Source organism: Molothrus ater, chromosome 19 (assembly GCF_012460135.2).
Source record: "Molothrus ater isolate BHLD 08-10-18 breed brown headed cowbird chromosome 19, BPBGC_Mater_1.1, whole genome shotgun sequence".
Classification (NCBI taxonomy): domain Eukaryota; kingdom Metazoa; phylum Chordata; class Aves; order Passeriformes; family Icteridae; genus Molothrus; species Molothrus ater.
In genome coordinates, this window is record NC_050496.2 from 5,814,831 (window position 1) to 5,838,605 (window position 23,775).

At 55.8% G+C, this 23,775-nt stretch overlaps 2 protein-coding genes across 6 annotated transcripts; one reads left to right on the top strand and one right to left on the bottom strand.

Annotated features, from left to right (window-relative positions):
- Nucleotides 1–296: 296 nt before the first annotated feature.
- On the bottom strand, nt 297–15,999 carry RAB37 (RAB37, member RAS oncogene family). Of its 5 annotated transcripts, none has more exons than XM_036394872.2 (10): nt 15,862–15,999; nt 10,208–10,318; nt 6,012–6,122; nt 3,953–3,994; nt 3,739–3,805; nt 3,601–3,653; nt 3,055–3,120; nt 2,250–2,306; nt 1,914–1,990; nt 297–1,809 (listed from the first exon to the last, which is right to left on the bottom strand). In XM_036394872.2, the coding sequence occupies exons 1-10, from the start codon at nt 15,919–15,921 to the stop codon at nt 1,704–1,706; spliced, it is 750 nt and encodes a 249-aa protein (XP_036250765.1). In that variant the 5' UTR covers nt 15,922–15,999; the 3' UTR covers nt 297–1,703. The 5 variants fall into 5 exon arrangements, with proteins under 5 accessions (XP_036250765.1, XP_054372881.1, XP_054372882.1 ...); XM_054516906.1 differs by having other exon boundaries at nt 3,739–3,808; nt 15,862–15,994; XM_054516907.1 differs by lacking the exon at nt 6,012–6,122 and having other exon boundaries at nt 3,739–3,808; nt 15,862–15,996.
- Nucleotides 16,000–21,675: 5,676 nt separating this feature from the next.
- LOC129046888 (protein CD300H-like) lies at nt 21,676–23,468 on the top strand. Its single transcript, XM_054516897.1, has 5 exons — nt 21,676–21,706; nt 22,109–22,444; nt 22,653–22,740; nt 22,951–23,057; nt 23,428–23,468. Exons 1-5 carry the CDS (start codon nt 21,676–21,678, stop codon nt 23,466–23,468), a joined length of 603 nt encoding a protein of 200 aa, XP_054372872.1.
- The last annotated feature ends 307 nt before the right edge of the window (nt 23,469–23,775 follow it).

Sequence of the window (23,775 nt, forward strand, 5' to 3'; positions counted from 1 at the left end):
AGACGGAGTTATTTGGGGAATGCTGGACTCCGCACCATGAGAACAGCAGGGGAGGAGGTTGGTTTTAATTTAACAGGCCATGTTTACTCTTCCCCTCTCACCTTTGGTCTGTCTGAAATGTGCAATGAAAGCCCCCCCCGGGAGGAAGGCAGGGAGGAAGGGGCCGTGGGTGCTCCCCCCTCCTCACGGCTGCTCCCAGGGCCCCGGGCCGGCCGCTCTACAGTGCCTGTGTGCAGCAGCCTCCCACGTTGCAGACCCAGGGCAGGGATTTCTCACGCAATAAACAATCAGGCAGATGCAAAGCCTCAAAAAATACTCAGCTTTTAATCTGTAAACTTGCAAAGAGAGACCCAGGGGCAGAGCAGAGATGAAGGAGGGACCAGGGCAGGTGAGACACAAGCAGTCAGGTGCAGAGCCAGAGAAGATGCTGATGGGGACAGATGTGCTGGACAGTCCCTGACTCCTATGTGCAGTGCCATACCCTCCACAGCTGCTCTCTGCATCAATGCTTCAGTTACACAACCAAATATTCACCATCTGACTGCTCAGAGCAGTGGACAGTGTGCTCAAGGGAGCAACAGAGCTGGGCTGAGCACCAGGGACGTCCCTGAGCCCCACCAGCGCCCAACAGAGCAGTTTGCTGGCTGAAGGCTCTCAGGCATCTGAAAGATGCCTGAAAGTGGGTTCCAGCTGCTATTTGCCAGCAGCAGGAAGGCATAGTTGTATTATATGGACAGTGACAGGAGAGAAACCCAGCCTGGCCTGGGAGGTAGCAGGGCTGAAGCATCGCCCCAGGTGATGCCATCATGGGCATCTCCTGCTTGAGGTTGGAGATGGTTCAGTGTGGAAGCATTGAAATGAAAAAGCCTTTTCTTTTTTTAAAAAAAATAAATTCTCTAATTTCTGTGGCTACAACATGGGGGAAGCAAAGTTTTTCGAAATTGCTGTGTGTACCAGAAGTGCCCCAAGCATTGCTCAGATGCTCCCAGGGGAATTTTATTTCTCACACCAGCTGTGTGGGCAGGGAGCAGGTTTGGCTGGACCCTTCCCCATCCCAGCCCTTCCCTCGAGCAGAGCCAGGATACAATGGGGACATCATTGCATTTGTGGTAGCAGGAAGATAAAAGCCATTGGCAGCAACCGCAGAAATGAGGAGCCACAGCTGAGCGTGGGCATTGGGGTGTGGGGCAGCCTGGGGGGACAGAGCTGAAGTTCCTTGGAGGGAAGCCAGAGCCTGACAGCACCAGGGACATGGGGGCTGGACCAGGCCCTTCCAGTTGGACAACAGCAGCACAGTGAGCAGGAATAGCTGCAAGGGAGGACAGGACTGGGGGCTGCAGGGAGGCTCATCCATGGCACAGCTCCTCCAGCTGCTCCAAGGATCCCTCAGTGAGGTGTGTGGCTGTGTCCTGCACCCTGCTCATGTGGTGGAAGTGATGGATCACCATGGATTGCTGGCCAGGCTGGCAGTCACCACACCATAGTGATTCCCACGATGGCACAGAGGTCATTGCTCTGCAGGGCAGCAGGATCTGAATCCTGGCACCAGGACAAGGGCCCTCCTCATGCACTCTGCTCCACTGTACTGTGCCATCCACCTTGGCTTGTCAGAGCTTGGTTCCCTCCGGTGCTTGAGGGCAGGATAGGGCCCCACTCTGCTTCACACCTGGGCCCCCAGGCCTGCCAGCTCCTCTGGGCCACCCTCAGGAGAAGGCACAGCAGCTGGATTTCTTCTTCTGTGACTCGATGTAATCGTGGATCTGGAAGTGGGGCTCATCCAGCGGCTGCACCGCACGCTGCTTCAGCTCCCTAGAGGGGTGAGGCTGTGTTACCCACACTGTGCTGGGGTGTGGGAGGTGGTGGGGCTGCAGGGAACACCTTCCTTGTTCAGTGCCCTGGCCCCAGGTACTCACTTGGCAATGGCCAGGAAGGCCAGCTCCACATTCATGCCTGTCTTGGCACTTGTCTCCATGAAAGGCACTCCGTACTCCTACAAGAGCAGCACGACCCCATCAGTGGCCATCCCCAAGATGCCCTCCTGGCCCTCTGAATCACCCATGTAGCCTGGATAAGGCTTGAGGGTCACCCCCTCCCTGCCTTGTCCCAGGTTTTGCAGGACTGCTGTGCTGCCCTGCAAGAGCCAGGCAGGCCTGGGCACTCAGAGGGGATGGCACGGCTGCATGGGAACCCTGAGTAACCTGAAATTGTCTGGGGGGGCTTAAGTTGGGTTAGACCATAGCACAACTCACCCTGGCCAGTGATGCTCCATCCTCTGTCCTCACAGCTCTCTCGCTGCTCACATCAGCCTGCCAAGGGAAGAAAAATGTCCCCACACACCAGAGCAGCTGGCATCCTGGGGCATCTGGCAAACCAGCAGTGTGGGGTTTTCAGGGGGCTGACAGGAACGAGGGGCAACATGGATCCAGAAGTATCCACTGCCCAGAGAATCTGGGATCTGTGGAGCTTCTGGGACCTGGTGGCATTGAGGATATCAGGGGGAACCTGGGACCTGGGGACACTGAAGACCTGGGACAGTACCTGAGAGCATCCAGGACCCAAGGAGGCTCTGGTACCCTGCTGGGCGTCAAGTACCCAGCATCATCCAGGATCTAGGGGACATCCAGTCCCAGGGGGAAATCCAGTTGGGCACTGGGCACCCAGCAGCATCTTTGACTCCTGGAGAGAATCTGGGACCTTGTTGGGCCTTTAGGGCTTGGGGTTATTGAGGTCCAGGGGTGCATCCAGGCCTGGGTGGGCATCCCCTACCAAAGCATCTCGTTCGAGGAGCACCCCGTACCTGGATCCTCAGGCTCGTGCTGCCACCCGCTGGCTACCGGGAACACTGCCCTCCCCGAGCCCCCAAACCCTGGGGACATTTGGGACAGGGGAACCACTCCGGGGACAGAGGAGCCACCTCTGCGCTTGGCTGGGCCCAGAAAGAAGCAGAACCCGGCAGAGGGTGCAGGCAGAGCCCCATCCCTGCACAGCCATGGCGATGGCAGGGGCACGGCACAGCACAGCAAACCCCAGGGTGGACGGGGACCCTGCACACACCTTATTGCCCAGCAACATAATGACCACGTTCTTCTGGGCGTACTCATGGATCTCCGTCAGCCAGGCCTGTAGGGCAGCAGGACTGTGTCGGGATGAAGGGTACTCCTGTCCCTCCCAATTCAGCCCCCACCCCTCAGCACCCCCTCCCTTCCCTCTCAGCCCTCGCATCCCCTCAGCACCCCCATCTCTCCCCCACAAGGACAGGGATAATGACTTTTCTTGGCACAGGAATTATCCCAGCATCACAGATGAGCAGTCCTGAAAACACCCCGTCTCCTGGCTACAGCCCAAGCCGTGGTTCACATCCTTCCCAAACTATGTTTTCTCCCTCAGGCATTCACCGTGTCCTTAAACAAAACTCACCCAGCCATGCAGCATCCAGCCAGGTGCCCTGGGATGAGCTCCCAGCTGGCTGGGTCTGGCCAGAACAGCCAGTGCTCACAGGTAAAGCAGGCTCCCAACTGCTCCAAACAGCCGGGCAGCCAAGCAGGGCACCCGCGCTCCCAGGCCCTGGGAGAAACTCCCCCAACCCTCGGTGGGACTCACACGGATGTTGTCGAAGGACATCTTGCTGGTGATATCATAGAGCAGGAGCAGGGCTGGAGGGGAAGAGGCAGAGGCATTGCTACACTGCAGGAATGTGCTCTGGATGGCCTGCCCATCCCTGCTGAACCCCAAACTCACCTTGGGCATCCCGGTAGTAGGCGTGGGTGACGCTGCGGAAACGCTCCTGTCCTGCTGTGTCCCAGATCTGCTGAGAAACTGCCCTGGTGAGAGCAGGGAGAGCAACCTCCCCGAGCTGGGTCTGCTCCTGTGGCTCCCAGCCCTGCCAGACCACCACGCTCGGCCTGAGGTGGGTTTCCATCTGGAAGTTTCTTCCCCCCCTCCCAAAGCTCACCTGCAACTTCACCTTCACACCATCCACGGCCACCACTTTGTTCTGCAGAAGACAAGGAGAGCAGGTTTATCAGCCCAAAGCATGTGCATGTGCCAGCCAGCCCTGGCACTGAGCTGGCATTCCACAGCCCCTCAGTTGCTCTCCCTGGGCCAGTGGAAAGAAGCAAGGCTGCCTGTGGGGCTGGACATCGAAGCTTCATTGCTACAAACCGTGATCCTGATTGCTTGGCAGCTACAGGGACATCCCAGAGCAGCAACCCCTCGAGGCAGAGTGAAGAGCAGAATCAGTGGAGAGGAGACAGCAAGATCCCAGCCTGCCTTGGATCCAGTGCCTCGTTCATCTCCTACAGCCAGAGTCCCTGTCCTTGGCTCCCAAGTGCCCTAATGAGTCAGTTAATGACCTTGGCTGCCCAGCAAGCCCCAGGAACACCGACCTGCTCCGGCTCCTGCTGGGAAGCTCTGGGATTGCAGCAGCTCCCGGGAAGTTGGCAGAGCTGCGGAAGTGGGGAAGCATGGATGAACCACACATAATTTTGCATTTATTAATAACAGGTTGGTGCGTTTTTATGTTTGCTCACCAAAAAGCCCTGCTCTTTCTGACACGACTCTTCAGCTCCATGTGCTCAGGAACCACTGCTGCACTAAAAATTTAGTCTGTTTGCAGTAATTTAAGGGGTTTGGATGCTACAAACTGCCTGGGCATATGCACTGGGTGCTGCTGGATGTTCTGCTCATGTTTTCTTGCTGGTGGAGCCTTGCTTGGTTCTTAAAGGAGGTAGAAAACACTGAGCTGGAGGGGCTGCATGTAGCACACAGCTGTATCCAGCACGGCAGGAGGAAATGTCCTGGGTCAGGTTTGCAGCCAGGCTGGGCTGGGACCAGGAAAGGAAAGAAGCATTTCCAACTGAGCTGGGAAGGCAGCTATTGAGGCTTAAGCAATCGCTATTCTCATCTCAGAAGCACAGGGGCTTCTCTCCAGAGGCCAGAAAAAAGAAAAGCAAATCTACTGAAAAGCTATTTTAAGACTCCTAAAGAATCATACTTGGAATCTGGAAAGAGAAGACCCCTATAAATAATTTGGTTGCCTGGAATTGTTTGAAATGGAAATTCAGCCCATGTGGTGATGACAGCATTTGAGCAAAAAACAAAAACATGCCCTAGGAGACTCTGGAGATTACCTAGAGCAGTGAGCCATGAGCTGCTGGAGGGGATGCTTGCACGAGGCAGAGCAGGCACCTACAGGCTGGCAACACCTCTGGGGAGAGCAGCATCAAGCCCAGCAGTGGGACACAGCAGATTTTCCTCCTTTCATGACTTTATTATAAGGACAGGCCTCATGGCCTCTTCAAACCAAACCCACAGCCATCTCTCTCCCCCAGCCCCTGATCACCAAGCCCCCAGTTCCACCAAAAGCCAAAGACAGCTAGGGCAGCAAAAGTGGCAGCAAACAGGAGCAGCTGCAGCTGCGGGGGCAGAGGAAGCTCTGACCGCACTTGACAGGTGCTGGTGGCTGTGGGCAGAGCCCTGCCCAGGGACACCCCCGTGACTTCCTTCCTGCTCTGCCCTGTGCTGCAAACAGCTGTGCCTCCCTGGACACCCTTAGAAAGATCCTGCAGCTGAAATTTGGTGAGCAGACAGCAGTGTGGAGGTTTAAACAGAATCTAGTAACCCTAGCAACTTCTCAGCAGCCTATTTCAGCCCTTTCAAGACATAAAATTACAGCAACCTGTGTTTGTCCCCCCCAGCTGTTGGCTTTGGCCTTCATGGTGGAGTGTACTGGCTGCCCAGCACACACCCCCAGACCATGAGCACAGCTGGGATGGGCTAAACCTAGACTCTTTGCTGATTTAAAGGTTAAGAGGCAACAGTACCAGTGGGCTCTTCTGTCTGTTACTGCTCTCCCAGGGAGGGGTGGAAGGGTTCCAGCAAGAACCTGCAGCTGGTTGGGAGATAATTGGGGGTACAGAGGCTGGAAACCCCCATTCTCCCTGCCCAGCACCCTGTCCTGGCCAAGGTGCAGGTGGAGGGGGGCGAGGGGCTGGCAGCTGTGGTGGTCTCACCCGGAAATCTATGCCCACGGTGGCAATGAACGTCCCGGAGAGAAAGGCCCCGTCTTTGAACTGGAGCAGGAAGCAGGTTTTCCCCACGCCCGAGTCTCCAAGTAACATCACCTGCAAGATGGGCGCAGGGAGAGATGTCAGCAGGACAGGGAGGGAGCAGCACCCCTGACTGGTGCTGAGCCCTCCCCAGTTCCTTCTCTCCCTTCGTTTCTCTCCCCAGGGCTGGTCCCGATGTGTCTGGAAAGCCCCGTGGGGGCTGGGTGTGGGTGGGACCCCTGAGGGTGCGGCCAAGCAGTGCCCCAGGGCAGCAGGGCAGCCCCCAGCCATGGAAGAGGGGGAGAGCTGGTGTGAAAGCAAGTACTGCAGCAAGAAGAGATATCTCCTAGCCACGCCCTGGCCATCTCCCAGCCCAGCAGGCTCCTAGAGAACCAGCCACAGCTCCCAAATGCCCCTGACCCGGGTGTGCCCAGCCCAAGGGCTGATGCATGGCTTGGGCAAACCCTGCGTGTCCGGGACTCTCTCCCTGTCAGTGCCTGCTGCAGACACCAAAGTAAACATGGTGCCTTTCCCCTCCTGCTAAGCAAACAGGATCAGCCCAGGCTCTCCAGCCACTCCAGCACCACTGGACTCAGGCAGGGAGCAGCCAAGACCAATGCTGGGCTCCATAAGCACAGCCTTTCCCAATGCTGTGTTCTTTCTGCCTTCCTGCAGCAACCTGTTCCTGCCCAGCAATCATTAACCTGACTGCATCATTTTTCACCCTTATGAAAAATAGCAGTGAGCAGGACTTCAGCAGGAAGGTCCATCCCTGCATACCCACCTGACAGGATGCTGGAGCTTGCAAAGTAAACCTCTGCAGCCCTGCTGCCCCTGTGGGCCATGGCCACCTTCCACAGGATGGCACAGCAAATGACAAAGCTGGTGGCTGGAAATGCTCTGCCTCCTGCTACCACTTTGCTGGCCAAATCCTTCGCCAGGACTTGTGGGGAGCTGAGGACACTGCTCAGTTCTGCCTCCACCTCACTCTAGACCAAGCTGAAAACTGTTTTTCTCCCTCAAACATGGAAATTGCCCTCCATGAAGAGGAGTCAGAGAGGGGAGGATAAAGGCAAAGGAATAAAAGCAGTTTAGAGAAGGTGACAGCGTGCAGGACCACTTTGGAACCGGCTCAGTGAGGGAGCAGGGGGTGTCGGGGCTGACACCATCAGTGCTGGGCTCAGCCTGAGGCTATATATTAAATTTTGGGGGTAAAAGGTTCATCAGTCCCATGCTTCCCCTGAGCTGCTTGGATGAGGAAGGTGCTTCCTGGGGCAACCCTTGCCTGGGCTGGGGTGGGGAAGAGGGGGGCACTCAGGAAGGAGGCCTGGCAGGGGTGCAGAGACATTCATAAGTGGCATGCTGCAGTGTGGGTGAAGGGGACCCTGGGCTGGATCCAGGGCTGAAATGCTGTTCCCACCTTGGAGCCTTTGGGGTGCTGCGATGGCCTGGATGGGGTCCTGCTCCCCCTGCCCTGTGCCATGGTGGGCACTGTTGTGGGGCTGGCAGGAGCCCCTTGCCCTGGAAAAGGTCTGACGGGCTTTCGGGGGGCAGAGTTCGGCCACGCTCCTCTTCCCCCGGGAGCCCCCCAAAGTCCTGTTCCTGAAGCTGGTCCCTCCTATGCCACTGCCGGGCAGGGACACCCCCGGGGCACAGACGGCACCCTCGGGACAGGGACGCCCCATCTCCACCTCCCGGGAAGTAAAACCCCAATCCCGGCACCTGCTGCATCGGGGGCTCCCGGGGCAGAGGAGGGCTGGGGGGATCAGCTGCGGCTGATCCGCCTCCTTCGCCTTCTTCCCCGTTTCGCGGCCGCTTCCTGGGCGCGATTGCAGCAGCGGAGGAAGCGGGCGGCCCTCGGGACCCTTCCTAAACCCTAAACCCCTCCTGGTCTCCCCCAAGCCGGGGGCGAACCCAAACCTTCCGCTCTGGCAGAGCTCGGAGGGTCCATCCCTGCTCCCCCCGCGCCGCCTCCCACCTTGCCGGACAGTTGGTAATCCCGGGGCAGCGCAGGGGGATCCCCGCTGCTCTTCGGGGGTTCCCCGCTCTCCCCCGGGGTCTCGCTCCCCGCCGCCCCATCGGGGCCGCCCATGCCGCGTCCGAGCGGAGCCGCCGAGTCCCGGCGCCGCGGGAGCTGCGGGAGCTGCGGCCCCACCCGCCTTCCTCCTCCTCTTCCTCCTCCTCCCCGGCCGATGCCACCCCCGAGGCCGTGCCCCGGCCGCCTCCCTGCCCAGCCCGGGCAAGGGGGGGAGGAGGAAGAGGCTGAAGAGTGGGAACCTGTCCCACTGCACCCCCGCAGCGGGGACCCCGCGGTGCTGGGGTTTGCTACCGGCTTGGCTGCACGGGACAGTGGGCAGAGCCCCGGCACGTCCCTCCGGACACGGGCGTGGGGAGAGGAGGAACAGCTCACCCCGCACATGAACAGTCACCTTGTCCCTCACAGAGTGTGGGGATGGACACCCCGGCGCTACCAAATCCCACCGTGCCACGCCGGGACAGTGGGGATGGCAGCTCCCAGTCCCTCCCAGCCCCCAGCCCACCCCAGGGTGGGAGTTTGCCCCCTCTGCTGCAGCCCCAGCGGCGCTGAGATGGGCTCGGGTGAGCAGCGTGGAGCCGGGAGCCGCGAGCTGAGCCGAGCCGAGCCGGTGCCCCGGCGCCTGCCCCTCACCCGGGGTGGCTGCCAGGCCTCCCGCTCCCCCGGCTGCTCGCAGCCCCCTGCATCCTACACCAGCCACTGGGGCCAGCTCATACTGCACTTCATTTAGGAAAAGCCCAAGCATGGGAATGTGGGAGAATTCCCTGGAGAGGGATGTTTTGTTACCCAAACCCCCACCCCCTAAAACCTCATATAAGTCCATGTCTACATCTGGTCGAAGTCTTCAGCCTTACAGGCATCACTTCATGTATAGGAGCCTTGAGCCCTCCCCAGTCTATTTTCCCAGGAATATCTCAACTCATCTCATCTCTCCCACATCAGGGCTAATCTCAGGGCAGCCCCCATCCCTGCTCACAGCACTGGGATCCAGGGGTGCAGGGCTCCAGTGCTGTGCCCCTCTCTGCTCTCCAGGTGAAGGCCACACGTGGTTGCAGGAGGTCCAGTGACAGAGATGCCCTCTGGAATGGCATCCACCTCCTGCACCAGCCAAGCCCTCCTCTGCCCCCCGGGAAATAGAACCTGTATTTCCAGTCCTGTAACTGCGCTCAGACCCATCTGGGGGATTTATAGTTTATATGTGCTCTTTGGCCAGGAAAGTGCCCAGAGCTGGAGGCTGGTAGCTTGGAGCTCCTGGAAGTGGCTGAGCTTCCCTGCAGCAAGATGAGGAGGGGGCTGGAAGGATATGGAAAACCGTGCTGGGCAGGAAAAATGCCTGGCTGAGCATCACTTCCACACACTGGCATTTGCTGCCAGAGAAACAAGGCAGCCGGGAGCTGGAGGAGATCAGTGGTGTGGCTGAGCCTCCTCTGTCTGCCCATGGCTCAGGCCCCTCAGCAGAGGCACCTTGGCTGCTGGTCCCTGGGCTGCTTGGCCCCAGACCATCACCACTGGGGCCACATTTTCCTGCTTTCTTGGCCTGGACTAAAAAGAAAATTCCTGTGGGTAATCGCATCCCCATACGTACCAGCCCCTTGCTAAGTTCCAGCTTGTCACAAGGCTGAAGGGATGACAGTCTCTCTGGAGTAAGGTCCCAAGCACTGTGCCTGTCCTGAGCTCGCCCAGGAGAGGGGACACACACATCAGAGCCTCTTGAGACCCCACGGCAGCTCTGCAAATAGCTCTGGATGGCGGCCGAGTGCTTTTCCCAGCACCGTCACCATCTGCCAGGGCCCCAGGCTGGACACAGGCAGGACACAGGCTGGCATCTCCCTGGCAGAGCAGGGCAGCTCCAAAGGCAGCTTTCTGTGTGTGAAGCACAAGGCTGCACTCGGACACAGCCCCACCAAGGGATTTGGAATATGGAACTTTACCCATCCTTCATCCCTCCCAGTGGTCCAAAGCATGCCAAGAAGCACACAGCAAAACCAAAATCCTCCTCCAGCAGCACCAAAGCAAAGTATCCAATTCTTTGTGCTTACCACAGATTCATAGATCCTGATTCCCCAGATAAAGCTGCTCCCCAAGGGTGAGTGCACAGACCAAGGACCAGGAACTGGGCTCTTACCGTAAACCCAATGCCCACGGTGGCAGAGAAGGAGCCAGGAATGAACTTGCCCTGGTCAAACTGGACCAGCAGTGATGTCTTCCCCACGCCACTGTCTCCAACCAGGATTGTCTGCAAGGACCACATAAAGAGGCATCAGTGCAGGTGCAGGCGATGGGGGAGCTGGTAGCCAGACATTTGGGTAGGTGTGCTGGGGGAAAGTGGCAGCAAATGCAGTAGGATCAAGAAGGACCCACCCAGCCCCTGGATCTGTCATATTTGGTTCTGCCACTTGCCCAGAGAGGAATTTCCACCCCTTTGTCCATCTCTATAATTAATGAAATGTTCTCTGGGATGAGCTTCAGGTCTGAAACCCACTGGACCCAGTCAAAGAGAGGAAAGATGGAAGGGAAAGTAAAGCATAGCCTGTCATGGAGAGTGAGCAGGAGAGAAGCTCCTACCCCAGCTCAGGAAGCTGCCGGGCAGAAGCAGCCTTGGCTCACACAGGCCTGTTGGAAAACCTCTTTGGGAGGACTTTGGAGTCACTGGATCAAGTCCAAAACTGTTTACTAAAGAGAGCATCTCCTGCAGCTGCTGCACACAGCTGCTGCCACAGCCACACAACCTCACCAGGTCACAGCCTTTGTGCTGCCTTAATGTCAGGGACCCACAGCACTCCATCCTGGCAAAGTGATGGGTTTGAAGTCATGGGGTCCCTCTGCCTCTCCAGCCTCCATAGGAAACCCCAGATAGCTCCCATCCCTGAGCAGAAGGAACAAGGGAGCTGTGCTGGTGTCAGAGCTGTCACCTCTTAAGCAGCTCCCACACTGCCAGCCCATGGCCCTGGTACCCCTGGGGAGCTCATCTTCCCTTCTGCTCCTACCCGTGTCCCTCAAAATCCCTGACCTAAGGGAGACCTGCAGTGCACACAGAACCCCTCCCTTCCCTCTGCTGGTATCTGGGTTTTGTTCACAGAGCCACTGGCAAACATTCCCATCCTTTCAGGAAACTGAGCCACTTTCAACCCTTTCACAGGACACGAATTAAAATAAACACTTTGCTACCAGCCTTCTGACTTAGAAGTGGTTTGGGCTTTGTCTTTCAGGACAGGGGTGTTCCTGAAGCTGCAGTTCTGGCAATCATGGTGTGTCCCCTCTGTTACTGGTCCCCTGTCACTCCTGAGACTGCAGGAATGAGGCAGCAAGGTGCTGAGACTAAACCTCCCCACCCTCTGCATCCACCTCTGCTACACTTGGCTGCATCTGTTTTACCTCTGTTTGGTTTGTGTTTGTGCAGCTCCAGCAGCCTTGCTCCATCCTGCAACACTTCAGTCCTTTGACTCCAGCCTGAAGGTGCTTCAGTACCTCCCCAATATGCAGGGGAGCCGCTGTGCACATCTGGTCCTATCTCTCTCCTGTCCCAAAGTGCCCTGGGGTGAGACCAATCCTGGCACTACTTCAGGCCCTGCACTTTCCCTTGTGAAACACAGGGTGAGTGTGAAGGAATGTTTAATCAAATGCCTGAACAGCCCCAGACCTGATTCCATACACTGGGAGGCCATGTGGGCTTCACAGCCCCTGGTGCCAAGATTCCTGCACCCCACAGATCCCAAAGAAGTGGGCTGAAACCAAAAGCCAAGGAGCCTGAGGACCCCAAACCATGCAGGGATGTGGGACTGGCAGGAAATCAGCATCCTGCCTTGCATAAAGCACCACCCCACAACCTGCCTGGAGTGTGCTCACACTGATACACTTCAGTGAGTGCTTGCCTCAGTGAATCAGCACTTTCCCTTGGAGAACTCATCCCAAACACTGAACCTGTCCTGGGAAAAGCTGACCTGCTGAGCAGAGCTGTTGGCAGGAGGCAGCCCTGCACCTCTGCCAGATGCAGGCTGCCACACAGGCCTGTGTGCTGAGAGGCAGCAACCTGTGCCCAGATCTGCAGGCAGAGATTTCTCCCTCCTCCCTGCCTGGGCTCTTTGCAGGTCACTTGTACATTCAGAGCAGCCGCGTGAGCTGGGAGCTTGCACTGGGGGAATGTTGGGAGGCAGAAATCTCTGGGTCAGAGGAACTGGTTCACCCCTTTCCTGGGGGAAATTTCCCTGCCCAAATCCTCCTTGGCTCTTCCCTAGGGCCCAGAACTCTTCCCTGTGCAAAGAGAAGGATATGCCCAGGAACAGCTGGATAGGAAAGCACTCCAAGAATTCATTACCATGGGGCTCCTGCACCTCAGTGCTGTATAATTTGGTGTTACATACTGTTTCCAGGTAAAATACTGATGCTGAGATGTGCAACAGGACTGGGTGCACCCTGCAGTGCTGTCTTTGGGAGCAGTTAATGCAGAGAACAGCATTAATTATGGAGGGAGAAGAGCTGGTTGGAATGAGCACCAGAAAGCCTCCAGAGCCCAGGGTTTACAGAGAACATGTATAAAAGGCAGATTCCTCTATTAATAATTTAAATGGGATTCATAATAGAGACAACCCATGAATTGCTTCATGACTTAATAATAACAGCAAAATTTGGCCTGGAACCACCAAGAGATGTTCCTAATGACTTCAGGAAAAGCTCATGGGCTGTGGAGGGACAGCACAGTAGAAATCACTGTGGCTGGTCACCAAATAAACAAAAAACAAGAACAAAAAGCCCACTGTAGGAAAGATGTGGCTTATTAGCCCTTGAAATCTCAGGCTGGACATGACTGAGTCATGATAGTAAAAAGTCTCCCAGAGACAAAGTTCCATAGCTGTCCTGACTCTTCCCCCATCCTCAGCCACAGACAGACCTCCTCCACACCTTCTCATCCCCTCCAGGTTTTTTGTTTCAGAGGTTTTTTTTGGTGGTTGGGTTTTTTGTTTCCTTTTGTTTGTTTGTTTGTTTGTTTCTTCTTTTTTTTTGGGGGGGGTAGGTTTGTTTGCTTTTTGTTTTTCTCAGGGGAAACTTGAGTAAAATGTTGGAAGATTCCTTTTGGTGCTGCTGATCCTCTCTGCCTGGTGGTGTGGAGATGGAACTGTGCTTTGCCAGAGGTAACCTGACTTCTCCGCCACCCCACAGTGCCAGAGAAAAGCAGGTGCACCTTGTAAGACCCTCCTGAAAAGACTTGTCTGCCTGATCTGCCTTAGGGGAAGAGCAAATATCCCTCCCTACACCTTGAGTTAGTTTTGGGGCTAATTCTAATGTGGATGGATCACTTCCAGTTAGAATCATTGCTGGCTCGGCATGGGCTGCAGGGACAAGGCAAAATAATTCAAACTTCCCATACTTGCAAGGAAAAGACACATTTTGGTCTAACCTGCCGAGGGAAGAGAGGTTTTGCACGGCTGTCAAGGCAGCACAGGGAGGCAATGGGTGCAATTCCAGTGCCAGCCAAATGGGAGATGTGGGACAGTGCATGTGGGCTGAGGTTGTCTTCCCAGCTCATTTTCGAGATTAAACATGCACAACCTGGGCCTGAGCTAAATATAGCCAATGGAAGCCTGGCAGGGTAAAACCCCAGTCAGGGGAGGCAGGGAAGGGAGAAGTGCCCTCCACAGGCTCTGGTGTTGCTCTCAGGGAGTTGATGAAGCCCCAGACCCACAGGTTTGTGCCCAGGTGAGCAGGATTTATCACAACAATTTGTGATGAATGTGTACGTCCCCCAGCACCGCTGCCTGCAGAGCTAAAGTGGGACATAGCACTGGGAGAGGTCTGAGGGTGAAGACATGTCTGCTTTCAGCCCCTCACTGCCCCACTCTTGTGGCCTCTCAAGCTGAGACTCTCAGTCCCTGAGACTTATTTTTAACCTGCTCTTTATATAAAATTGTGCTGCCTTTCCCCTGCTCCAAGCAGTACTCCAGGGATGGAGTTGGATGATGCTAGAAGCTGCTATGTGCCACAGGAACAGTTCAGGGCTGTCCCCACCTCCCCAGACACTATTTCACCATGGCCAAGACACTTATACCAGCTTGAGAGAGAGCCTGGAACCCTCTGCCAGCCTGGCTGGACCCTTGCCTTGGCAGAAGTTATATGTCAGCCCTGCAGACATGAGCTCTAGGGCTGTGCATCAAACAAAACCTGGCTCAGATAATGCAGGAGATCTCTGTTTGCAACCCCTGTTAACACCTTGGATCAACTATAGACAAGGAACACATCCCTCTGCCTTTGGGTCTTGCTCCAGCTAATGGACCCAGGAATCACAGAGGAGGAAGAATGAATTGGCAATGGGTCAAACCACCTGAGAGCAGAATTCATCATTTTGTATCAAGCAAAACTTCTCTGGAACAGCCCAGAATAAACCTCTGCTCTTCCTGCTTTGGTTAGCTCCGGGCCCATTTCCTCCCCAGGTCTGGGTTTAGCCACCAACTAGAAATCATTTAATCCTTGCCTCCAGACTGCAAAGCTCTCTTGAGGTTTTTCAACACATCTGAAACGTGATTGCTTGCTCAGACACAAGATCTAGTGAGGTATTTGCTGCCTCACTTCCCTGGAGAGAGAGCAGCCTTGTTTCTGCAAGACAAGCAGCCCAGCCAGGGGAGGCAGAAAAATATCAAGGGAAACAGCAGGGAATGTGGGACTGGAATGGTTATTTGCCTGGGCAGGTCTTCTGCCCAGAGCCTCATTTCCACCAATGTAATTCCTTAACTGCTGCAGCTGCTTCATGGAGAAGAGAGAGTTAAGGCTTTGCAAAGAATCAAAGTTTCTCAAGTCATCCCTGGAGGCATGTTCTATGTATTCCATGTACAACAGAAATGAGAACTGCTAGTAATTGATATTTTTCTACTAATCAAGGGCTGGGCACCTTGCCCTGAGTACAGCAGGATACAGAACAGACTGGGATTTGTGAAGAGGGATCCACAGAACCCCAACCCCAGCCCTTCTCCTGTCTTGTCCCATCCCTGGTTTTCCCGAGGGTGGCAGTTCCTGCACAGTCACTGGGGACTGCAGGAAAGCAGTGTGAGGACAGCAGGAAGGAATGATGGGTGGATCTGTGATAAATCAGCACCTCCTCCATCACTCCAGGAGTTGCAGGGCAGTGCCTGACTGCAGAGAGCAAAATCCCTGCTGCTGCTGTCCCCACAGCAAAGCTTGAGCACCCCACATCTTGCAGGGACACCACCAAACCTGACCACCCTCCGTGCCATTGCAGTTACAAAACACAGTCCCAGGAGTTACAAAAACACAGTCCCAGCAATACTGCAAAAGAGGATTTCAAAGCAAGAAGGGCAGGAATGGACGTCTCTGGGACACGGCTATTTCATGGCAGGAAAGTTCCAGCTCATTAATCTCCTTCTGGCAAACAGAGCCCCGGGGTTCAGCTGCCCCCGACCCGCCCTGAGCCTGCCAGGACAGCGGGAGCGGCTGAAGGGCGGCTGCGGGCTGTGCCGCGGGGCTGGCCCCGCTCCAGCAGTCCTGGCTTCCCAAACACGCCGAATCCTGCCACCCCCCTGCCTACCATCAGCCAGGTTGTGCTGGGACCGGGGCCAATCCCTGCAGGCTGCCCATGCCCACAGGGGGGACAGAGCTGCCGCCGCACCCCCACGGCCGCACCGTGGTGAGGGTGAGAGACGGACCCCACCGGGAGACGAGGAGCGAGGAAGGCAGAGGGACGGAATTTGTCGGGAAGTTCAAGCAGGAGCGCTGCCCTTTCTCCCCCCTCTTCAGCCCCCTCCCGGGTGCCCCCATCCCCATCCCCATCACCTTGTGCAGCAGTGCCTCGTTGTAGCCGTCCCCCCCCGGGCCGGCGGCGCGGGCCCCCATTGCCGGGGGGACTCGGGGGTGCCCGGGCCGGGCCGGGCCGCCCCTGCAGCACCGCGGGCAGCGCCCGTCCCGCTCAGCACCGCGGGCAGCGCCCGGCCCGGTTCGGCCCCGCAGCGCCCTCCCGGTGCGGCGCTGCCCGGCCCGCTCCGGCCCCGCAGGACAGCGCTGCTCGGTGCTCGTCGCCGCCACTCGCAGGGTTCCCCGCCCGGAGGAGGCGGGGGGCAGCGGGGAGAGGCCGGTCCCGCCCGGGGGCGGGGAGGCGGCGGGAGCGCCCCCCCCGCCGGCAGAGCCCGCCGGACTCCCCGCACAACCGCTGGTCCCTCCCCAGCTCCCCGCCCCATCTCTGTGCACCGCGATAGAGCCCCCCGACAGGGCAGAGCCCGGGGGTCCCTGCCGTCGCCGCCGGGAATCGCTGGCCTTCCCTCGGCCGCGGGAGGCGCCCACGGGGCACGGCCAGCCCGGGCAGAGAGATTTTCGGTACCAGCTCCGATCGGTGCCGGGCTGAGTACGGAGCCAGGCCCGCTGCCCTGCTCCAGCCCGGGTTCACAGCAGGCTCGTTGGCGCTTAAGAAGTCTCCTGCTCGCACCGAGGCTGCTCTGGCTGACGCCCTCCAGACATCGGCCCTCAGAGCCCACGGGCAGGATGAAGCACAGGGCAGGATGAAGCACAGAGCTGCGTGGCCACTGGCGTGTCACCCCAGGGAGGGACAGCAGCTCGTGCTGGCCAGGCCACGTTTACCAAACTGGTGCTGTGCCTGGTTTATCCCGACAGGTCCACTTTGGGATTCCACTGCATTCACAGAGCCCAGTTAAGCCCCTGCTTAGAGTAAAAAAAATTATTAGAAACAGGATGAAGCTGTGCCTAAACCTGAGGGTGACAGTCAATATCTTGTTAAGATCCTTTTCTTTACAACTCCCTTTAGAGCAATCTGATGTTGTTCATTGCACTGGAAATAAATTAATCTTTACTCAGAAGTTTATTTAAGAGAGACTCGATTCAGTCTCCAATTCCCTCCTTCAAGAGCAGCAGATGGCCTCAAGCCAGAGGAACAGATCATGCTTCCAAGAGCCATCTGCACCCATCTGATTGCTGTTTGACTGCCTGGGCCTGACATTGCTAATTATATTTACCCATTATTTCTTCTGACTGCAGAGATGGTTCTGCTGGGTCAGACGATTGGACTCAGAAACAATAGCCAGACAAAAATTTTAAAACCAATAGGGACAGTGGGGTTCAGGCTTGCCTGAGGTCAAAAAGCCCAACCCAACCTAACCCAGACCATCCTGCAGCCAGACCATGGCCTCATGCACTGGAACACAATCAACAACGCAAAAACAAATGATATCACAAGCCCTGGTGTCTGGATCAGAAAATAAACAAGTGCTTCAACATAGTGCACACACCCCACACAGGCAGGGCCAAGAAGAAGAGAGCAGCAAACATCAGGGGGTCTTCAACAAAGCCAGGGCAACTCTTAAACACACTAAGAACTTGTCAAAACTCCCAAACTCCCATTGATGTTTGCATAATCCTTCCTGTGGATGTCCCAGTGCTGCAATGGCCCATTGAGGATGGACATTTCATGCCACCATCCTGAGTGCATGCTCAGCCTTCTCCTGCCACAGAGCAGGGGCACTGCCTGACCCAAGCTGTCTGCTGGGCCCCACAGACCCCAGAGACCCAGATCTGCTGCAGGGACTGCACAGCTCTGCCCTGGACACCCAAACTGGGCAGGTACTCAGACAGACCTCTCCTGGAAGGTGGGGGTGAAGAGAAGGACAAGCCCCCAACATCTCACTAGGTCTGAGGCTCCATGTCTGCTTTTCCCTGGATTGGAATTTCTGGCAGGTCCCTGCTGCAGAAGAAGCTCTGGGGCTGGAAACCATTCTCTGACATTTTAGCTCAAGCAACATTTGTTAACTACCCTGAGTGACAAAGGAGAGCAGGGAGGGATTGAAGAGCTTCACGGAGCTAATGTGTCCATTCCCTCTGCAGGCACTGGCGTTGCACCAGAGACACACTCGGCCCTGCAGGCTTAACCTCACTCAGCAGGAAGACAATTCTCCTGTCTGTCATGGTATCTCCAAATGTAATGCAGCCTAATGAGACAATACAGATTGCTGGCAAAACACAGGCACTAGCATGCCCTGGCCCTGCTCCAAGGGCTTTATCCCACTTTATCATGCTGGAGGACCTGACCCATCGTAGATAAGTGATAACAGCAGCTTTGTCAGAGCCCAGCAGCCCAGCACCTGCATCACTGCCTCCCTTCACACACTGGGGAATGCATTTCCCCAGCACCCAGAGCAAGCCACTTGCTCTACTAGCCTCCCCCAGACCCGGCAGAGGTTTCTGGCAGCCAGTGAGCAGTTTACAGCCCCAAGCAAGTGCTGACCAGCTGAAATCAATGCAGAACAATGAAATCAGAGGAAATGACCTGTAAATTGCAGTGAATCCAAATAAACCTGCAATTTAGATCCATTGTTTAGTGTGTCTGCTCACAGACTGTATCTCTGGTAGCTTAATTACTTGTGTATTTGCCTTGAGAAGTACAGCTCTAACAGTGGAAGACTTAAATCCAGCTCAGGAGCTTCTGCTTCACTGTCCTCCTGGCCTGCTCCTGCTTGTTGTCTGCTGTCCAACCCTATTAACTGCTGTAGTAGCTCCCTGGATTGCCTGTACAACACATCTGGGGGAAACTGGAGCCTTGCTGAAGTCATTCCTTCCCCATGAGCTAGGCAGAAATCAGAATTTCATCCTCTGAATCCACTGAGTATGGATTCTTAATTTCTTTGCATTAAATAACCCCTGCCTTGGCCCTTTCTGGCTAAGTCCAGCCTCAGGTGGAGCCCAGAGCAAATCCTCCACCACCACAAATTCGGTGAGTATGTTTTGCCACCTTTACTGGCTTTGCTGAATTGGGAAATCTGGGAATGATCCAGACTTATCTTGGGTATCTGAGATGACAGTGGAAAGAGAGATCAGACAGTGCCTGCTAAGTCAGCCAGCACTAAAGGAGCTACAATATTATATTCAGCCTTATCTCCTAAGGACAATTTCCCCAAACTTGCTAAATCTGCCTGTGAAGAACAGACTGAAACGACCTGATTATTTTTCAAAGGACCTAGTTTAAACAACAGAATTGGGGATTGGAAATATCATTGAAGTCCAGGGAAGACAGGACTCTGGAAAGGCTCAGCTGTGGTGTGGGTAATATAGTGAGATTAGAACTGGGGAAGATCTGTTCTTGCTGGGCCCTGAACCAAGGAGATGCACGCTCTGTTTGATTCAATTACTGCCTGTCTCAGAAAGGCTTTGAGGCTTTTTCGTAGGACCAACACCAGAGAGTAAACCCAGATTCATAATCTTGCAGAACTAGAACGAAAGCAGCGTCTGATGGCATCGGGCAGTGTCCCGTTGCTGCAGGGGAGGGACTGGGAGCGCTGCCCAGGGGCAGGCAGGGGCTACAGGGGCCCAGGTGTCAGCTCATCTCAGCCTCTGTGCCGTGCCCACAGCACATCACGATGGCGCTGCCGGGGCTCTGACACACTTTGCTCGCTGATGCGGCCACCGAGCCACGCGAGGGTGCTCGCTCCAGCCCCGCGTCAGCGCAGACCAAAAGGCAAATGGATGTGCTCCTGTCAGGGTGCGTTAGCGGGATTCCTGAGGAGCATTCCAGCAATGCTTCTTCTCTAACAGAGCAGCCTTGCCTTGTGCTTCCCGGGCCTCTTTCTACCTAAAGAGAGAGGTCTTGGCTTGCAGGATCCTGCCACAGCCCCCCGAGATGCTGGTTCAGAGCAGAGTGCCTTCCCGTGCCCTGTTTATCCATTCTCCCCAGGCCTCTGGAGCACCTCAGTACCCATGCCATGGCTGGAGGGTGTCAGGGGGGCTCTCTGCAGGGCTCTCCCCACTTTGGACAGAGTGATTCCTCATCACGCTCTGTTGTACAGATTTGTCCCTGAATTGCTCTACTCCCTTTCTGGTTTTGCCTTCCAACTGACACTCACTTTAACTGGGCAGATCTTCCTGTGACAGACTTCTGTGTCAGCACTCTGGGGTTCCTCATTCCTGCCTGCTCTCATCTTGACCTTCCGCTCCAGGAGGATGTTCACACACTGCTGTTTGTCTGGGTCTGAGGCACTGAGCTGGAGCCATCCCCTTTGCAAACCCCTCATTGACAGCCCCCGGACAGTATCTCACACAGCAGACGAGAGGAGAAGTATCAGAGTAAAACCCCATGTGGGAGTCACAGTGCTGATGTTGGGTTGCTGTAAATGACTGCTGTGTCCTCAGGGGATGGAAGGAGATCTTCCACTGACACAGTCAGGAGCTCTCTGGGGTATAACAGAGTCCTGGGGACTGCCATGATGGGAAGAAAGTGGCCTCAGTCTGTTCTGGGGGTCCAAGCCCCTGCACTGGACTGGGCAGCTGCTCATCCTGCCCAGGACACAAACCTGGGAAATAGGGAAATTACACCTCACATCTGATGGTGATGTGATAGTAATGACACAGCATGGATGTGGCTTGAAAAATTCCCCAGCAACTCAACCAAAGTGGCTCTTTGAAGAAGTGCTTCTGTCTGCTTTCAGGTAACTGAGCTGCCCTCAAAATCCTCATGCAGCAAATACCTTTGTAGGCACCTTCCCTGTAAACATTCCATCCAGAGTCTCTACCTCCGAGCCACTTCTCCCAGTCCTCCTCTCACGCCAAGGGAAGGGTGGGAAGGATGCTCTGTGATTTTCCAGGAGTTCCAGGGATGCATCCCCATGGAAGATGAGGTGGCTGGAGTGGGAAGTGTTTCAGCACAAAGCAGATTTGCCATCTCCAGCCACTTTTTAAATTTAGATCTTGGTGTTACTTGCAGCGTTTTGGCTCACAACCAGTCAGCTGGGAAGGAAGGAGTTACTTGATGACCCAAAGGGAAACCCAGAGTTTCCTCTTGCCATGGCAAGGCATTGAGAGGGAAAGGGATTCTGAGGTTTGTGCTTTCTGCTCTTTCCAAAGGGCATATTGGAAGAAAGCCAGGGAAGTAGCTTTGCTTTGTGTATTTGGGTTTCTGAAACTTTAAATTTAATTCTGGGGAAAAACAGCGTTGTCACTCAAAATCCCACAGCTGTGCCAAAAAAGGTGGTTTGGGGAGGAAAAGAAGATTATTTTGCCTAAGAAAACAAAAAAAAAGCAGCCCAGCTCAAGCTGGCAGCCCACTCCAGAGCCAGAGAGCAGCGGTGCAGGGGGTTGGATGGCTGTCCATCATCACAGTCCATCATCCCAATCCATCAGAGCTGGGAGAGAAACCCAGCATCCCAACCAGTCCACCAGCAGGGGCTGAGCTGCACTCTACCCCAGCCCCTGCATCCTGCTCTGGCCAGGCCCTCTCAAAACTCCCCAAAATCCTTTGGGCTCTGTGCAGGGGAAGGGTTTTTGGTCCCTGCTGGGATGGGCATCATGGTGGAGGAACCTGCTGCATTTTGGCATTTTCCTGGGAACTCAGTGACTATTTCAGATAAAAAGCAGAATCTCTGTCATGGAACACCCCAGGGTGAGTCACGGGTGGTGGGTGAAGGGGAGGAAGTAACTGTCTTAAAAAGAAGACATCCAGGATCTGTGGGTAAACACTGCCCAAAGAAGTGACAGGAGAACACAGCTTGGAAAACTCTTAGGACATCCATGTGTGTGTGGGCCTGGCTTCATCCTGAAGGATTTTTTGTGAAAAACCACAGGGAAAATGCCACCTCAGGAGCAAGAAGCTGGAAAATGAGGATTTTCTTGGTTTGGACCCTTTTCCTCATGAGAGCCACGAGCACAGGTCAGCAAATCTGTATCAGGGGTTCTGGCAGAGCTGTGGAGAGGCTGAGGCTGAGGCAGACAAGGAAGCTCACTGTGGTCATGGCAAAAGACCAGCTGACCCCAAACTTTTCCTCTGGTAGTTACAGGGTGTGATCTCTGAGATTTGCTTGTTCCCTGCCATGTGAACCCTGGGAATAAGGCTTTTCATTCTCTTACTAACATACACCATTGATGGGGGCTGTTTTATTAATGACTGGTGACTTCTCACCTCAGCACTGCTCACGGGCATAGTGGGTGCACAGGCACAGCCTCCCTTGGGCTGCAGCCCCTGGGCTCAGACCCTTCATGGTTCCCTGAGGCAATGCCTGAATGGGTTTACAGCTCCTCTCTCTGTCCCCTGCAGGTGGCTGGGCAGTGACAGGCCCCAAGCAGGTGACAGTTGAGCAGGGCAGCTCACTGGCAGTGTCCTGCAGCTACAAGCCACGCTACAAGCTCAACTCCAAGTACTGGTGTCGCAAAAGCTCCCTCTGGCCTTGCTTGACCTCCATCATCCGAACCGACGGCTCAGAGGTGACAGTGACACAGGACAGGGTGTCCATCAGGGACAACCACACAGAGAATTCTTTCACAGTGACACTGAGCAGTGTCACACCAGGGGATGCAGGCCAGTACTCCTGTGGGGTGAAGAAAGTGGGGATCAACCGATGGCACAGCACCAAGGTGATGGTCTCTGCAGGTAAAACAGGGCTGGAAGCAAAGCTGCCATTAAACTTCCCCCTTGTTCCTCTTCCTCCTCTGCAGTGCTCAGGGCATTGCCTGGATACCTCCATAACCACACCCTGAACCTGCATTGCTGAAGTCTCAGGGACAGAGACTCCTGTGCAGGGTACAGGACAGAGGGTGTGGGGATATCTACTTTGTTCTGACTCTGTTTTCTCTGCCAGCTGTTTCAAACACAACTGAGGACAGCAACCTGAGCCCATTGACCACCAACCCTCTGTGCCCCAGGGGCTGTGGGGAGCCTCCAGTGCTGTGAGTCAGGGCTTGGGATCCAGAGAAGCCCCCAGAAGCATCCCCTAGCCAAAACCTTCATTTCCCATGCATGTATCACCTGGCTTTGAGTTCCCAAGGAGCATCCCGGGGGCAAGCAGGGCAGCTGGAAGGCACGCAAGTGCCCCAGTCCCATTCCTCATTCCCCAGACCCTACTAAAGCTCTAGCACAACCTCCTTTCTCCTACACAGGTCCCAGCCCAGTGTCATCCACTTGCTGCTTCTGCTCAGCATCAAGGTGCCCATGGCATTAGCTGTGGCTGCTGGGGCAGCCTGGGTGAGGAGCCGGGGCAGGAGCCGTGACCAGGAGATCCTGCAGCTCTTGGAGGCATCCAGCAGCACCAGGACACAGGGCTGCCCACCCATCCCAAACACCTCTGAGCCTCAGGGACACCCTCCTGCCCCCCTGGCCCCAACCCTGCTGGGGCCGTGCCACCCCTCACAGCCGCCCCGTGCCGGGAGCTGCTTGGCTCCGGGAACTTCTGGCCCTGGAAAGCCTCAGCCCCTCTTGGCAGCCCCTGCGCTGCAGAGGGAAGGGTTTGAGGTGCAGAGAGCCTGTGTCTGTTGAGCTGCAGCTGCCAACCAAAGACGATTTTGCAATAAAGGCTAGGTATCCTGCAGGGCCGTGTCTGCTTGTCTGTCTGTCTGTCTGTCTGCTCCTTCCTTCAGCTGCCAGCATTGCCTGCGATGCCCGTGGCAGCCAATGCTGATGCACATACCTGTGTGGGGACATGCTGCTTTGTGCCCGGGGGGGGGGGGGGGGGGGGGACGATGACATGGGGTCACAGGGGCCATGCAGGCTCCACCATGGCCCAGCTGAACTTCCTCATGGGGAGAGGAGCCCTCAGCCCCAGGAGCCTCAGCCCTTGCCACCTCTGCTTGGTCCACCAAATGCCCATCTCCAGCTTAGCAATAGCCAGGCAAGGGTGTCCTTCCACAATTCTGCTCCCCACTCAGCAGCTGCAGGGACTGGGGACACAGGGGGAGGCCTGGAGAGACCTGATCAGAGCATGGGGC

What these genes read in the sequence shown, in the direction of transcription:
- LOC129046888 (XM_054516897.1), top strand. Translation starts at nt 21,676, where the DNA reads ATGAGGATTTTCTTGGTTTGGACCCTTTTCC. An exon ending in CAAGGTGATGGTCTCTGCAG is followed by an intron (nt 22,445 to 22,652) that starts GTAAAACAGGGC and finishes TTTCTCTGCCAG; the next exon opens with CTGTTTCAAACACAACTGAG. An exon ending in TGTGGGGAGCCTCCAGTGCT is followed by an intron (nt 22,741 to 22,950) that starts GTGAGTCAGGGC and finishes TCTCCTACACAG; the next exon opens with GTCCCAGCCCAGTGTCATCC.
- RAB37 (XM_054516906.1), bottom strand. Translation starts at nt 15,921, where the DNA reads ATGGGGGCCCGCGCCGCCGGCCCGGGGGGGGACGGCTACAACGAGGCA. An exon ending in ACGAGGCACTGCTGCACAAG is followed by an intron (nt 10,319 to 15,861) that starts GTGATGGGGATG and finishes TGGTCCTTGCAG; the next exon opens with ACAATCCTGGTTGGAGACAG. An exon ending in ATGGAGCATCACTGGCCAGG is followed by an intron (nt 1,991 to 2,249) that starts GTGAGTTGTGCT and finishes CTGCTCTTGTAG; the next exon opens with GAGTACGGAGTGCCTTTCAT.